Consider the following 16,927-nt stretch of genomic DNA (forward strand, 5'->3'; position numbering starts at 1 on the left):
AAGAAACCTTGATTCTTTTGGTTTTTGATTGTGATGACTATTTTCATTCAATTACATTCATTCAATGCATAATCATACACTATATCTTAGACTTACCTTTGCATTTGTGTTACCTTTTTTATTCTGGAGACTTCTCAGGATTTTTGCATTAATAATTTGCTTCTATAACAGAACATTCCAGTATGTTAATATTCATTTTCTTAAAGTGTTTGCTCTGTCAAAGTATAAAATTAATTATATTTCCTTTCAGAAATGAGGTCATTATCAGAACTACTAGGCCCGTATGGTATGAAGTTCCTAAGTGAGAGCCTTATGTGGCATATTTCATCACAAGTTGCTGAACTTAAGGTAATGCAGTCAGTTTTAGCTTTGAAACATTAATTCCTGAAAAACATTTCAAGAATATGAACAGCAAGCCTACAATGTTAATTACTTTAACCCAACATGAAAGTTCTCATATGTAAATGAAATTATGGAACTAGCATGGCCTTTGTTCAGTATCATTTTCATTTAGTACTCTCTCTTTTACAAATGAAAACTGAGAGCCTAGAGAGGTGAAATGACTTGCTAAAGGAGACTAAACCTCAGATTTTTTGACCTTTGGTTGTGTTTTCATTCTGTTGTGCCGTGATGCTTTTCTTTGAATACTGTTCAAAATTCTAGCCAAAGTCATTTATTTAAATTTGTAGTTTAAATGTATTACTTTCCACAGATTATATTACAAACATTACTAGGCATATTGGCATTTTTTTTTCCCCCTAAGTATTCTCTGTGCCCAATGTGGGGCTCAAACTCATGACTCCAAGATCAGGAGTCACATGCACTGTCAACTGAGCCAGCCATGTACCCCTAAGCTCATTATTTTTTTATTATTAAATAATCTTTTAAATTATCTTATGCCCTTTAAGCTGGATAAAAAATAGAACATTTTAGAACATTTAGCATTTTATTAAAGATGTAAAAGAGCTGAAGCAACAGCATTTTAAATGACTTTTTTTTAACCTTTTAGAAATAGCCCAGTGTTAAGGTGATTTGTATTGAATGAGTCTGTGTATATAATAGCTATCAAGTTTTTGAAAGAATTTGAATTTGAGCCACTAAAACTTAAAACTTTAGAACAGAATAGAGGAGGCATATTTTAAAATGTGTCCTTTTAGGGACACCTAGCTAAGCTCAGTTGGTGGAGTGTGAAACTCTTGATCTCGGGGATATAAGCTTGAGCCCCACATTGGGTGTAGAGATTATTTAAAAATAAAATCTTTGGGGCACCTGGGTGGCGCAGTTGTTAAGTGTCTGCCTTTGGCTCAGGGCATCACGCCAGCGTTCTGGGATCGAGCCCCACATCAGGCTCCTCTGCTAGGAGCCTGCTTCTTCCTCTCCCACTCCCCCTGCTTGCGTTCCCTCTCTCGCTGGCTGTCTCTGTCAAATTAAATAAAATCTTTAAAAATAAATAAATTAAATAATCTTTAAAAAATTATTTAAAAATGTACCCTTTGTGAATTTTTTTGGTGGTTACTTGTGCCTTGCATTTTTAATTTCTCAAGAATATGGTTATAGCACTGATAAGTAACTTGCATTTTAAATGTAGCATTTAAATGTAGCACTAAACGTGATAATCTGATTTACTGAAAATTGAGCAAATGTATAGGATAAATCGATTGCTGTAAGGTGAGAAATATTTTGCTGAATGAATAAAATAGATGGCAAGAGTCTGTGACTAAAAGGAGAGGTGGTATTACCCAGAGTTTAAAAACTCAAGCTTTTTATAAAAGATTTTATTTATTTTAGAGAGAGAGTGCATGAGTGGGGAGGGGGCAGAGAGAGAGGAAGAGACTCTCAAGTCAGCTTTGCGCTGTGTGGAGCCCAGTGCAGGGCTCAGTCTCATCACCCTGAGATCAAGACCTGAGCTGAAACCAAGAGTCGGATGCTCAGCTGACTGAGCCGAGCCACCGAGGCGCCCCAAGAACTCAAACCTTTAAAGATTGAAATTATCTGGAATTTCAGTCCTCTCATTTAAGAGCTTTGACTTTGGGCAAAGTTTAAACTTACTAACCTTTTACTTTGAGAGAATTATATGAGGTAATACTTGTCAAACACTTAGGTACTGAGCATAGTTCTTTACCCACAATAAGCATTGAGTAAAATGTTACTTGGTATTCATCATGTCCATTATCCTCTTATTGTTCTTTTTCAAAAGAGTGTTCTACAATTCTTGTATAAAAGTCAACTTTTAGATACTTTATAATGTGGATTTTAAATATACAAACTGTATGCTTTATATAGTTTTGAATGCATAAACATTGCAATGACAGTTTTGGTTCTTTACAAGCAATATCATTGCTGTTTATTAGACTCATTCACCTGTAAATACATGATCTCTTTTCTGTCCTGTTTTTCTTAGGTGACAAATTTCTTGTTTTCATTATACTTTCTTGTGTTCTTTTCAGTATGAAAGAATTATGACAAGATATTCCTTTTTTGAATTCTAGAAAAGAATTTTACCAGCTATTTTTTATTTCAGACTGAATAATAGGTACTTCTAGAATTGTTAAGTATTTTTAGTGCTTCTTTGCCATTTAATGTGGTAGATTGAATATTGTCAGGTAGTAAAACAGATTAGCCTATTTAGATACCTATATCCATATCTATGGGAGTTTAAAGGCATTTAATGTCTTTAACAGTACTGGAAGGTGGCCCCTATAAGATCTGGCCTTTCACTTTCCTCACCTCCTAACTTCTCCAGCCTGGTTGGCCTGCTTGTTAAAATACTCTTCACTGAGTTATTGTCTTAGCTTTCCTTCTCATAATATTCATGTATTTTTCAAATGTTCTGTTATCAGAATATCCTTTCTTCATCACACTTTCTAAAATAGCAAGCATCACTTTTTTTCCCCTCTTTATTCAGCTTTCTGTGTGTCTTACTTGTGACCTTTCATGTCATGTATTTGTTATGTCATTGTCACTAGAATAAAAACTCAGTTATAAACTCTTAAAACTTTGGTACTAAATTAGTGTCCACACGTAGAAGGTATTTGCTAAATATTTGTTGGATACAGAAATAAAAATAGGTAGCTGTTTTGACTCTTTACTTTGTCCTAGGACTTTTCTAAGCTCCTTACATAAAACTGATCCTGTTCCTATTTTACAAATTAGGAAAATAAAACCAAGAAATGTTAAGTACCTTGTCTGGGCTCACATGCTTTAAAGTGGTGAAACTAAAATTTGAACTTGTGTAGTCAATCTAGACCTAGAGCTTAAGCTTATACTACTACTGTGCTATGTTGTTTTTAAAAAGGAAAGGGATCTAAGCAGTCATCTAATCCACACATCTGATGCAGGAACAAATACTACATTTTTAGTTACTGCATATTTCTAGTTATGGTGAGTAAATACCTAAGTAGTGATTTTTGATTGGTTTTCATTCTAACATCAAGAGGTAGAGATTGCCTTTGACAGGATTACCCTTCACATATTTAAAAACTTTTGTAGTGTATTGCCTTTGTCTTCCCCATGTGAAATATATTCATGTTAGTCTCACTCTCTTCTGTGCAAATTCTATTGAAATTGTTTGTGTCACCCTTAGATAATAGTGCCTTGAACCAAGAATAAACTTCAGCTAAAAATCTAATTAGTGAAGGTGCACTTACCTATTCTGGATCCTATACTTACCAGTACAGTTTAAGATTACGTTGAGACTTTTGGTAGCTTATACCATAATATTTTCATGTCATAAATTTTCTTTCTTTTCACATACTGCCCTTGAACCATGGCTCTCCACATCTTAGATTTTGTACATTTTTTTCTCTAGACCTAAGTGTTGCATATTGTTGTTCTTTAAAAAATTTATCTTGTTAGATACAGTCTATTATTTCCAGATCACTTTTTTTTTTTTAAGATTTTTTAATTTATCTATTGGACAGAGAGAGAGACACAGTGAGAGAGGGAACACCAGCAGGGGGAACAGGAGAGGGAGAAGCAGGCTGCCCGCTGAGCAGGGAGCCCGATGTGGGGCTCGATCCCAGGACCCCCAGGGATCCTGTCCTGAGCCGAAGGCAGACGCTTAATGACTGAGCCAACCAGGCACCCCTCCAGATCACTTTTAAGTTCAGATATTGTCATAATCTTTTAGTAATACTTTATTTATAAACTTAACTCTCTTAGCTCTGTCCTTAAGTATTATTATCAAATACATTCTTATTCTTGAAATGGGAGGAGCTTATGTCTTAACGTTTCTGTCTATATTTTGGAGTGACTTTTTTTTTCTTGAATGTTATTAAAATGTAAAGTTTTGATGAGAGTATAAATAATGTTGACTTCTTTTTTTAATGCTAGTGAATTTTCTGACTTAAGAGTGTTGTTTCTTGGATGGATCCTCTTTTAAATATTTGATAATATTAAACGAGTGAAAAACCTAGACAAAAGAAACTTTTTGTATAAGAATTTAGATTCATAATAATTGAGATGCATGGATGTGAATTAGCTTGGATTTCTCATTTAATATAATATACTCCAAAACCAAGATGGTTTAGGATACTAAACATTTTTTCTAAAACTTTTGATTTTAGCATTTTATTTTTATTTTTTAAAGTTTTTATTTAAATTCCAGTTAGTTAATATATAGTGTAATACTAATTTCAGGTGTACAATTTAGTGATTCAACACTTAATACAATAGGCGATGCTCATCACAACCAATACACTCCTTAATCCCCATCACCTATTTAACTTGTCCTCCCACCCACCTTCCCTCTTGGTCACCATCAGTTTGTTCTCAGTAGTTAAGAGTCTGTTTCTTGGTTTGCCTCTCATTTTCCCCATGCTCATTTCTTTTGTTTTTTAAATTCCACGTATGTGTGAAATCATATGGTATTTGTCTTTCTTTGACTTACTTCGCTTAGCCTCATACTCTCTAGCTCTGTCCACATCATTGCAAATGGCAGGATTTCATTCTTTTTTGTGGCTGAGTAATGTTCCATTTTGTGTGTGTGTGTGTGTGTGTGTGTGTGTGTGTATACACAGACCATAACTTTTTTTTTTTTTTAAGATTTTATTTATTTATTTGACAGAGAGAGCCAGCAAAAGAGGGAACACAAGCAGGGGGAGTGGGAGAGGAAGAAGCAGGCTTCTAGTGAAGAAGCCTGGTGTGGGGCTCGATCTCAGAACACTGGGATCACGGCCTGAGCTGAAGGCAGATGCTTAATGACTGCGCCACCCAGGTGCCCCCAGACCATAACTTCTTTATCCATTCATCAGTCAGTGGATATTCAGGCTGTTTCCATAATTTGGCTATTGTAGAAAATGGTGCTATAAACATTGTGGTGTATGTATCCCTTTGAATTAGTATTTTTTTATTTTTTGGGTAAATATCTAATAGTGCAATTACTGTATCATGGAGTAGTTCTATTTTTAACTTTTTTAAGGAACATCCATACTGTTTTCCAGAGTGGCCGCCTGCATCAGTTTGCATTCCTACAAACAGTGCAAGAGGGTTTCCCTTTCTGCACGTACTTGCCAACACCTGTTGTTTCTTGTGTTTTTGGTTTTAGCCATTCTGACAGGTGTAAGGTGAGATCTCATTATAGTTTTAATTTGCATTTCCTTGATGATAAGTGATGATGAGCATCTTTTCATGTGTCTTTGGCTGTCTGTATGTATTTGGAGAAATGTCTGCTCTTTTTACCCATTTTTAATTGGGTTGCTTGTTTTTTGGGTGTTGGTTTGTATAAGTTCTTTATATATTTTAGATACTAACCCTTTATTAGATATGTCATTTGCAAATATCTTCTCCCATTCAGTAGGTTGCCTTTTAGTTTTGTTGATTGTTTCCTTCACTGTGCAGAAGTTCTTTTTATTTTGATGTAGTCCCAATAGTTTATGTTTCCTTTTGTTTCCCTTGCCTCAGGAAAGGGAAAGAAGTTGCTATGCCCAGTGTCAAAGAGGTGACTGCCTGTGTTTTCTAGGATTTTAATTGTTTCATGTCTCATATTTAGGTCTTTAATCCATTTTGAATTCATTTTTGTGTATGGTGTAAGAAAGTGGTCCAGTTTTATTCTTTCACATGTTGCTATCCAGTTTTCCCGACACCATTTGTTGAAGAGATTGTCTTTTTCCCACTGGATATTCTTTCCTGCTTTGTCAAAGATTAATTGACCATATAGTTGTGGGTTCATTTCTGGGTTTTCCATTCTGTTGCATTGATCTGTGTGTCTGTTTCTTTGCCAGCACCATACTGTTTCTGTCACTACAGCTTTGTAATATAACTTGAAGTCTGAAATTGTGATGCCTCAGTTATGCTTTTCTTTTTCAGAATTGCTTTGGCAATTTGGGGTCTTTTGTGTTTCCATATAAATTCTAGGATTGTTTATTCTAGTTCTGTGAAGAATGCTGTTGGTATTTTGATAGGGATTGCATTAAATACGTAGATTGCTTTGGGTACTATAGACATTTTAACATCATTCTTTCAATCCATGAACATGGCATGTCTTTCCATTTCCTTGAGTTGTCTTCAATTTCTTTTCTTTTTTTTTTTTTAAAGGATTTTATTTATTTGAGAGAGGGAGAGAGAGAGTGAGCATGAGCTGGTGGAGGGAGAGGGACAAGCAGACTCCCCACTCAGCATGGAGCCCAGTGTGGGGCTTGATCCCAGGACCCTGAGATCATGACCTGAGCAGAAACCAAGAGTTGGATATTTAACTGACTGAGCCACCCAGGCATTGTGTCTTCAGTTTCTTTTATTAGTGTTTTACAATTTTCAGAGTATAGATCTTTCACCTCTTTGGTTAGGCTTATTCCTAGGTATCTTACTATTTTTGGTGCAATTGTAAATGGGATTGTTTTCTTAATTTCTCTTACTGCTGCTTCATAATTCATATATAGAAATGCAGTAAATTTCTCTACATTGATTTTTTTATCCTGTGACCTTATTGAACTCTTTTATCAGTTCTAGTAGTGTTTTAGTGGAGTCTTTAGGGTTTTCTATATATATAGTATCATGTGATCTGTAAATAGTGACTTTTACTTCTTTCTTACCAATTTGGATGCCTTTTATTTCTTTTTGTTGTCTGATTGCTACGGCTAGGACTTACAGTACTGTGTTGAAAAAAAGTGGTGAGAGTGGACATCCTTATCTTGTACCTGACTTTAGCGGGAAGGCTCTCAGTTTTTCCTCATTGAGTATGATGTTCATTGTGGGCTTTTCATATATGGCCTTTATTATGTTGAGGTATGTTCCCTCTAAACCTACTTTGTTGAGGGTTTTTATCATGAATGGATGTTGTACTTTGTCAAATGCTTTTCTTGCATCTATTGAAATGATCATATGATTTTTATCCTTTCTCTTATTGATATGATGTACCACATGGATTGATTTGCAAATATTGAATCACCTTTGCATACTGGGCATAAATCTCACTTGATCATGGTGAATGATTTTTTTTGTAATGTGTTGTTGGAATCTCTTGGCTAGTGTTTTGTTGAGGATTTTTGTATGTGTTCATCAAAGATATTGGTCTGTAGTTCTGTTTTTTTGTGGAGTCTTTATCTGGTTTTGGGATCAAGGTAATGCTGATAGTTTACAACCATTTTCTTAGAGATCCCTTTTAACAACCCCAAGATGTAATCCAGGCGTACTTCCATGTGTATTCTTGTATTTTATTACATAAGCAATCTTTTTTTTTTTTAAGATTATTTATTTATTTATTTGACAGAGAGAGAGAGAGAGGCAGTGAGGGAGGGAACACGAGCAGGGGGAGTGGGAGACGGAGAAGCAGGCTTCCCGCTGAGCAGGGAGCCCGATGCAGGGCTCAATCCCAGAACGCTGGGATCATGACCTGAGCCAAAGGCAGACGCTTAACGACTTAGCCACCCAGGTGCCCCTTACATAAGCAATCTTATGATCGTAACATAATGGTGTTTCATATAGACAAGTTCAATGTGTTGTATAGTATTCTATCTCATTGAGATAAATCTCCGAAAGTACTCAGTCTGTCAGTGATGATTCTAATTGTTTTGCATTTTTAAATGTCCTATAAAGTTTCCTTAGAATGACCTAATTTATGAAATTATAGAAACAAAATAACATTTAGATTTTTGCTTCAAGTATTGGTAGGGTAGGTTATTTAGACCATCTTTTCTCTTAAGGACAACTTAAAAAGTTGGCGAGGTAAAGAAAGATTCTGCTTTTAAAGAAGCTAAAAAGGTAGGCCAAAATCAAGAAGAATGTGGGAACTCAGAGATATAAGCCTAGTACTGGAAGCCACTTTTGACCTAAGGACATTTGCTGATCCAGAAGCAACATTTGTAAGAGTAATATGTAGGTTTTGTGGCCTTGTGGGTTGGGGGGAGGGTCTGTAGTAAAATCCAAAGCCTGCCTAAAGTGAAGATTGGGAAATCTGCTTAAATTCCTCTCTACCCTCTTTACACAGATACCCCCAAAGGGTTATATCTTCAGGGTAATTATGAACTGGAAGTGATTTGCCCCTCCCCAGGATATCTAGCTCTTTTGGTGTTGCTCTTTTTGTCCAAGGAACCTATAGTCTTAAACGTGGATTAAAGTGGTCCTAGATTAGTAATACCCCAAAGTGCTTGGCAGAAGCTAAGAAATACTCTTTGGAGAAAGGTATCTTCATCATAGGTTTCAAATGATTCCTACAATCATTTTTCAAAAATAGTAACCTCCCCCTAGAGAGTGGAAGTCTGTTGGAGATCATTGGAGTGTGGAAGTAGGAGGTTTAATACATCTGGCTGGCTGCCTTGGGTCATTTTCTGCCCCCTGCCTCCCTCCTGCCAACTTTTGCTCCTGATTTTAGAGTTGTCCTTGTTGGCATCACTTCTTAAGATGGTGAGAGGTGTGTAACAACCCCCCCATACAGACATGTAATAACCTTCTTGTTTTCATCTTCAAGTCTTTCTTTGTACGCCACTGCCTACAACTTCTGCGCCCTGCCTGGATCCTAGAGCATGCATCAGCTTGTCTTCTATACTGTAGTTCCCCTGCAGGAATTTGCTCGTCACATTTCTCACCTATACTTATTCTTTGCTTCAGTTTCCATCTTCTAGAAATTTGTTGACATCTCTCATTTGGTCTTGCCTGTTTCCTATATTGTTTTCTTTTTTATTGTAGGTTTATTCTTTTTTATTCATTTCCTTTCACTTTAGTGGATTTCTGGAAGAAGAATTTTAGACATATGTGTAAAATACTCGACATTTAACCAGCACTTCCACATAGTTTACAAACCTACTTGAGCATAGGAAAAATTTCTGAAAGTAGATCAAAAGATACGGGTATCTAAGTGTTTTCCAATATTGCCAAATATCCCTCTGAAGAGACTGTAACTCACACTCTTCACATTAGAATATGATGATGCCTCTAGTAGCATTTTAGTCTCTCTCTTTTTTTTTTTCACATAGGCTCCATGCCCACCGTGGAGCTTGAACTCAAGACGCTGAGATTAAGAGTCACATGCTCTACCAACTGAGCCAACCAGATGCCCTGCATTTTAGTCTTTGTGCATAAAGGGGCATCTGGTTGGTTCATTTGGAAGAGCGTGCAGCTCTTGATCTCGGGGTTGTGAGTTTGAGCCCCACATTGGGTGTAGAAATTACTAACAATAAATGAACTTCATGAAATTAGTACATAAAATGTTTTGGGGGAATTAAAATACTTTTAAGATCATTTCTGTAACTTCTTAGCTTTTATTTTTCTCTTTTTATTTTTTATATTTAAATCGACATAAACTAAATATGTGGCTGCATATTTTCGTTGTATCTTAAAGATGACGTTTCAGTTCCTGTTTTAGCTTGGGGACCTTTTTGTTTCAAAGAGTAAGTTTGTGTGTCAGAAAAAAAGGAGAACTTCTTTATATTTAATGATCGTGAATAAATCATGTGTCAGACATAGTCAGCACTGTGCATGCATACTCACGCTAGAACGTGTTCATTGCTCTCTGGAGAAGAAAACAGCCAGTCTTCTTTCCTACTAAAATTCTTGAGGTGTTTCATTTGGTGGTGTGCCCATTGAGTCAATGTCTCCTTCTAATCCTGCCAAAAGAATCGTTTTTGGCATTTTACAGATCAGTTCTTCTAGTTCTTCATAGAAGACTTTTTTTTTTTTTTCCAAACGAAGTAGGAAATTTAAATAATTGTGCCAAGAATTTAACACTTTCTTATTAACTGAAAACCAAGTTTATTTTTAGTACTCTTCATATGTTTTACCTGATTTGTATTCACTAGTATTACTTCCAGCTTATAGTCCGTTTGCCAGTGATTTAATCAATGGCTTTAAATGTTTAGAGAGCTCTGTTTTAGGATGCAATTGAGGGAGAAAAGAAAAAAAATTTAAATATATAAACAATTTTTAAGTGGGGACATTAACTTTTTAAGCAATAATGTGCAAACAAATACTTTAGGGTAATGGTTCTTAAAGTACGGTCCTCAGATCAGCGGCAGCAGCATTACCTCAGAACTTGTTAACAATACACAGTTTTTGCTTCTGCCTCAGATTTGCTGAATCAAAACCTGTGGCCCTGGGACCCAGCAATGTATTTTTTAATTAATAAGTCCTCTAGATTGTTCCAATACTCTAAAAATGGAGAACCATTTCTTTAGGGATTAAGAGCATGGATTTTAAAATCAGACATATCTGAATTCAAATTCCAAAATCCACTATTTAATATCTGTATAACTTTGGGCTAGTTACCTAATTTCTCCAAGCCTTAGTTTCGTTTCCTCAGTTATAAAATTGGAATATCACTTCTCTTGTGTAGATCAGGTAAATGGGATTGTTTGTAAATTCCCTGGTACGGGGAGCTAAAAAGTGATTATAGTATCCTTACCATTAAACATATACTATAATTTATTGATTCTAAAACACAGTTATTCTGTATTAATGTTTCTGAAATTGTAGGTGTCTTAAAGTCATATGATTGGAAACATTGTGTCAGCTTACTTGTAAAGTTTTCTTTTTTTTTCGTAATGGCACATGAGGGAATGGTGCATTTAAAACTCAGTGGTGTCTGAGTCAGTGATATATGTGGTAGTATATGTTCAAGGTGCAGGAGCACTGTCAGGGTTGAGCATACATTTGAGCGTGTGTTGATTGAATCAAGTTTTAGCATGGGACAGGTACTGAATTGGCCCCAGGAGAAGCAGGCATTTTAATCAGAGAATGTAGAACTTGAGTTTAGCAAACAGCTACAACTGGAAGTGTGGAAGTGTGTATCTGATTGGGATCGTAAAGAGAAAGAATCTGAAGTATAAGAATACCTCACTTGACTGCACTTTGCATATACTACAAATTTTACAAGTTGTAGGTTTGTGGCCAACCCTGTGTCGAGCAAGCACATTGGTGCCATTTCTCTTGTAGTATTTGCTCATGGCTGTGGCACATTTTGGTAATTCTCCCAATATTTCATGCTTTTTCATTATGATTATATTTGTTACAGTGATTTGTGATCAGTGATTACGACTCACTGAAAGCCCAGATGATGGTTAGCATTTTTAGCAATAAAGTATTTTTTAATTAAGGTACGTGCATTAGTTTTTAGACATATTGCTGTTGCACATTTATAGACTAGAGCATAGTGTCAACATAACTTTTTGTATGCACTGGGAAACCAAAAAATTCATTTGACTCGCTTTATTGCGGTATTTGCTTTATTACAGTGGTCTGGAACTGAATCTGCAATATCTCTGAGGTATGCCTGTCATATCAAGTAACCTAAACAAAATTCATACTAGTATAGGAAAACTGATTTTTATAAATTTTCTGTATAGGTTTTCATCCTTCTTAAATCAGTTATCATCAGCCTTTGGTTTGTTACAAAACCCTTATGGCACTTTAACAGTATGCTTGCTGTTAAATCTTTGCAACCAGGCCTGCTAAATGAAATATCTAAGGATGAAGCTTAGATTTGTAGGTATTTTGCAATATACCCAGGCTTTATCCCTGGATATTTAAATATTACATCCAGGCTCTCCACATACATGTAGACATTATCTTTGCCAGAATCAAATTAATTATATTTGTTTTCATTCTAATTTCAAACTAAATTACTTTTCCAAAGAGCCTTTTAAGAAAAACGTTCTTTAATGAGTTATATTTTCCTTGAATAGCTATTCTTTACTCCCTTCCCTTATTTTTATCTCTTCCTTCTCTTCCTTTTTTTCAGGGGTCTCTGAAAGAGAAGGTAGATAGTTAACACTCCCATTTTATAATTTGTGTGGGAAACCTTGCTCTATTATAATCCCTGTGAAGTAGTACACACATAGGAAGTAGTACAGAAGTTATTCTCCCTCTGATTGTATACATCCAGTGATGAACTGTAGGCTGTCTTTGGCTAGCTTTAACATCAGCAAGTTCTTTTTATTTTGATTGGAATTTATTGCTCTCTATATCCACTTCAGTGTCTGTTTTTTATTATTGATGCTATTCTGTGCCTAAGCATAAGATAATCCTTTATCCTACTGCTTATCTTTATTGCTTTTTCCTGAACCATCCTCCCTTCTTGAATTTGCAAATTGAAGAAAAACATTAATCCTATGTAAATAATTTTAAGATTCTTTTATTAAACCAACAACAAAAGTATATAGCATAGAACATCTGGATTTCATGAATTGTATTTCCTACTTGCTGGATTATGATTTCCAAGCATGCTCTTATCTCATTAACACAAGGTGGTCTATGCCTAACCTAGGATCTTTATTTTTTTTTTCTTTCTTTCTTTCTTTCTTTTTTTTTTTTTAGAAACTTGTGGTGGAGAATGTTGATGTGCTAACACAAATGAGGACCAGCTTTGACAAACCAGACCAGATGGCTGCACTCTTTAAAAGATTATCATGTGGGTAACTCATGAAACTTTCTATAAGCATTAAGAAGACCTTGATACTCAGTATTTAGCTGTTGCTTAAACATAAATATAAGTACTCCTTAGCTTATGAAAAGAGCAGAAAATACTTGCAGTCAAAGGATATTTTAAGTATATGGCTTATCTACTCCCCCCCCCCTTTTTTTTTTTTACCGTAGTCTTAGTACCATGTATCAAATATTTAATGAATATTTAGTTCATAAACTCATTTAATGCAAGTAAGTCTATATTAATTTACTAAAGGAGAATTAATTTTTGAGTCTGTAACTTTCTAAAAATCAACCTTATTGTGGTATAGTTTGCATATGATGAAATCTACACATGTAAAGTGAACAATTTGGTGGAGTTTGGCAAATGCATATATCCAGGTAACCATTACCACAGTCAAGACATAGAGCACTTCCATCACCTCAGGAAGTTCCCTCACGTCCCTTTGTAGTCGGTTTCTCGACATCCCCCAAACCAGACAAAAAATGATCTGATTTCTGTCATTATAGATTAAATTTGCCTGTTCTAGAACTCCACATAAATGGAATCACACAGTATATACTCTTGTGTCTGCCTTTTTTCACTTAGTATGTTTTTGAGATTCACCCAGCTATGTTATGTGAATCAGTAATCTCTTCCTTTTTATTGCTATCTAGTAGTCATTGTATGAAAACCTGAGCCCTACAACTTAAAATAAATTGTTTTTAATGTCTTCTTGATATTGATTCTTTGTGGGAGGTATACTGTGAAATAACAGTGAATCTTAAAAATTTATGAAAGCATATTTAGCAGGTAACTATTTTAGGTGCACTTGAATTAATTTTATCTTCATTTGCTTTTGTACTTGAAATATAATTACAGATTATTCTGAAGTCATATTTCTTATTGATTTAAAAGCCTTTCTAGCCTTTCCAGCATTAAAAAAATAATGAAATACCAATAAAATATTCTTTGCATTTGAGAAAACCAAAGAGTTTATTCTCCCAAAGAAAAAATAGTACTGAAAAAATTAAAGCAATGTACGTATTTTACATAATATTCCCCTTTGATAATTTTCTTTTAAATGTTATGCAGTTATATCAAATTTTTGAAAGTGTAAAATGACTTAGGGAATCACTTTATAAGGCTGTCTTATCCAGCTTCAAAAATATAAACTTATTTAACAAAAATTACTATAAAATTAAACTACATGATAGGTTGCTTTATAGAACAGATTAGTTGTTGCCAGAACTGGGAAAGCAACAAGGGAGTTTTTGGAGTGATGAAACTGTTCACCACAGTGGCGATGGTGGTTACGCCAATCTACACATACTAAAATTTTTTCCTAGAGCTGTATACCGAAGGAAAGAAGGTCAGGTTTACTGTACGGTACTTTAAAAAATGAAATTAAAATGATAAAAATGAAAATACTGATTTGGTAGTATTCTAGGGAGGTAGAGTATGAATAAATACTTAGTAGGAAATTGTTTTTTAAATTTTTACCTGATCTCTTTTGTTCATTGTTTTATTACATGCTTACATTTATCGGTCTTGTTTTCTTTATTCTTAATTATTTTTTTCATGTTTCTCCTATTTTTTAATACTCAGTTGACCACTCAAACAGCCTAACTACTTAACTTGTTACTAGTAAATAATGTTTTGACTGTATCATCTGGTTAAAGGCATTTAATCCACTGCATTGTTCAGTGCCTGTTTATTGTTACTTAACTCTCCTATTTGTGGAATTGAAACGAAATGGAATTTGTTAAAATTCCAAATAATTTGTAAATTTTCAAAATAAAATCTATAATCCTTAATGGCCCATATATATCAAATTTGCCTTTAAATAGAATTTATTAATTCTTTTTTGTGATTTGGAAAAAGAAAAGATCTGCTTGAGAATGGCTTACTTAGGGGACTGGAGAAAGCAGTTCTTTCCGTTGAAATACTTTTCAGAACACTCTCTTTTGTCTTGGATCCCCATCTTTGTGCCTCCTTCACCCCATATCCAGAGGTTGATACACTTTTGTAGCAGTTTGATTTTCATAGTCAATTACCATATTCTTTTTAATACCCTTAAAAGGCCATATAATTTGTCAAAAGTAGCCCTAATTGAGGCACCTAGATGGTGCAGTCATTTAAGCGTCTGAGTCTTGATTACGGCTCAGATCATGATCTCAAAGTCCTTGGGATGGAGCCCTGCGTCAGGCTTCGTGCTCAGCACCGAGTCTGCTTGAGATTTTCTCTCCCTCTGTCCCTTCTGCTCATGTTCGCTTGCTCTCTCTCAAATAAATAAATCTTTAAAAAAAAAAAAAGTAGCTCTGAATTGGGAGGTAATCTGGAATTAATTTTCAGTTTTAGGACTTTCTAGCTATGTGACTTGAGCAAATTTAATACTGTTTCTTCCTGTTTTCTCACAGTTTGTCTCTTGGGGCTAGGTTTATTGCTTTATTGACTCCCTTATTATAGACCTTAATTTTCTAGTTTTCCTATAGTAATTCGTCCTTTTAAAATTCAGTCCATTCACTTTTGCCCTGACCTTGCCACGGTCTGCAAATCTACAAGTTGCCTCCAAAGACCTTTACTTTAGCAATACTTTGAATGTTATTATCACCTAAAATTGTTGCACTGGTAAGTTCTTGAATTTGAAGCTCTACTCTCAGATCAGTCATGTTTTCCAGCTTTCCCACTCTTTCACTCCTATTAAATTTTTTGTTCTAGCTCATTGAAACATTGATATCTCTTTAGTTTTCTTATCAGTTTTCTTATCTTTCTTCCTGACTTTACTTCGTCATCCATTCTGGACTTTAAAATTTGGTGATTTCAGTTGCATTCTCCTCTGTGCTATCATACTACTTCTGAAACCTTTCTGGAAGAGATCATTAGTGACTACGCACTTTCAAAATCTGGTCCTCTTTCCTCTTAATCTACTTGATTTCTCTGTTAGTGTTTATCTCTTTTATTCTCCTTTTTATTGAAATTTATTCTCTTCATTTGCCAATACTTTTACCTTTTTTAAGCCATTGGGGTTTTTTTTGTTTTTAAAGATTTATTTATTTATTTATTTATTTGAGAGAGAGAGAGAGAGAGAGAGTCAGTGAGAGAGGGAACACAAGCAGGGGGAGTGGGAGAGGGAGAAGCAGGCTTCCAGCAGAGGAGCCTGATGTGGGGCTGGATCCCAAAACGCTGGGATCACGCCCTGAGCAGAAGGCAGACGCTTAAGGACTGCACCACCCAGGCGCCCCTAAGCCATTGTTTTTATAATCCTTTTGGGAAAATGTATCCAGTCTTACTTATCAGTGTATCTTTAAAATATTCATCCCCTAGCCTTCAGTCTCTGGATGGAGCTCCCGGCATTTAATACCAAGTGCTAATTTGATCAGGGTGTGGTCTGTGGACCAGAAGCAACAAGCAAAAGCACCACATAGGAGTTTGTTAGAATGTAAATTATTAGGGTTCTGTCCATTTTTAAATCAGTTTGCTGGGGCCCAGCAGGTGATTCTGATTTGCACTGAAGTTTGAGAAACATGGTTAGGTATCTACAGCTGTATGATCCACAGATACTTTGCAGCATCTCTGGAATAGGATATTCCTCTGATGGGAAGTATAAATGGTGGGGAGAAAAAGTCTGATATTCTTCTGTTATTGACCATTATATCACCTCCCATGCCATTCACCCAGTGATTCTCAAAGGGAAACGGGTATGCTGTCTGACTTTTCCTGTCATCACATTCCATATCTAGTAGCTGTGTCTTCAGATCAGAGTTTGCAAATTGGTGGGTCATGTTTGGCCCAAAGACGTAATTTTTTTGGCTCTATGCTCCATTAAATTAAAAAAAAAATGTTTTTTGATCATTATTTTAAAAATGGAAGATTTTGCATAAATATCCAAACGTTTGGCTCTCCCTCCCCCCAAATCCTGGGTAGTATTTTGCCACATGGCAGTGATTGACTGGAGCTAAGTAGCAGTTGCCTCCTTTAGAAATGTTTTTCTACAGTTTTTCCCCCTCACTCTGCTGTCTTTCACTTAGTCTGCTTCACTATTTTATGTTACCTGCTATAGATATTGAGCTTGTAACTCCTGCTGCAGATCCTACC

At 35.3% G+C, this 16,927-nt stretch overlaps 1 protein-coding gene across 1 annotated transcript in view; it reads left to right on the top strand.

Moving 5' to 3' along the window:
* Nucleotides 1-16,927, top strand: part of NCKAP1 (NCK associated protein 1) — a 99,612-nt gene that overhangs the window by 70,252 nt on the left and 12,433 nt on the right. The window contains exons 23-24 of the mRNA XM_040643154.1: nt 251-348; nt 12,742-12,835. Coding sequence (XP_040499088.1) covers nt 251-348; nt 12,742-12,835 — 192 coding nt within the window. The remainder of the gene's footprint in view (nt 1-250; nt 349-12,741; nt 12,836-16,927) is intronic.

Source organism: Ursus maritimus, unplaced genomic scaffold, assembly GCF_017311325.1.
Source record: "Ursus maritimus isolate PB19 unplaced genomic scaffold, ASM1731132v1 scaffold_1, whole genome shotgun sequence".
In the NCBI taxonomy this organism is placed as follows: Eukaryota; Metazoa; Chordata; class Mammalia; order Carnivora; family Ursidae; genus Ursus; species Ursus maritimus.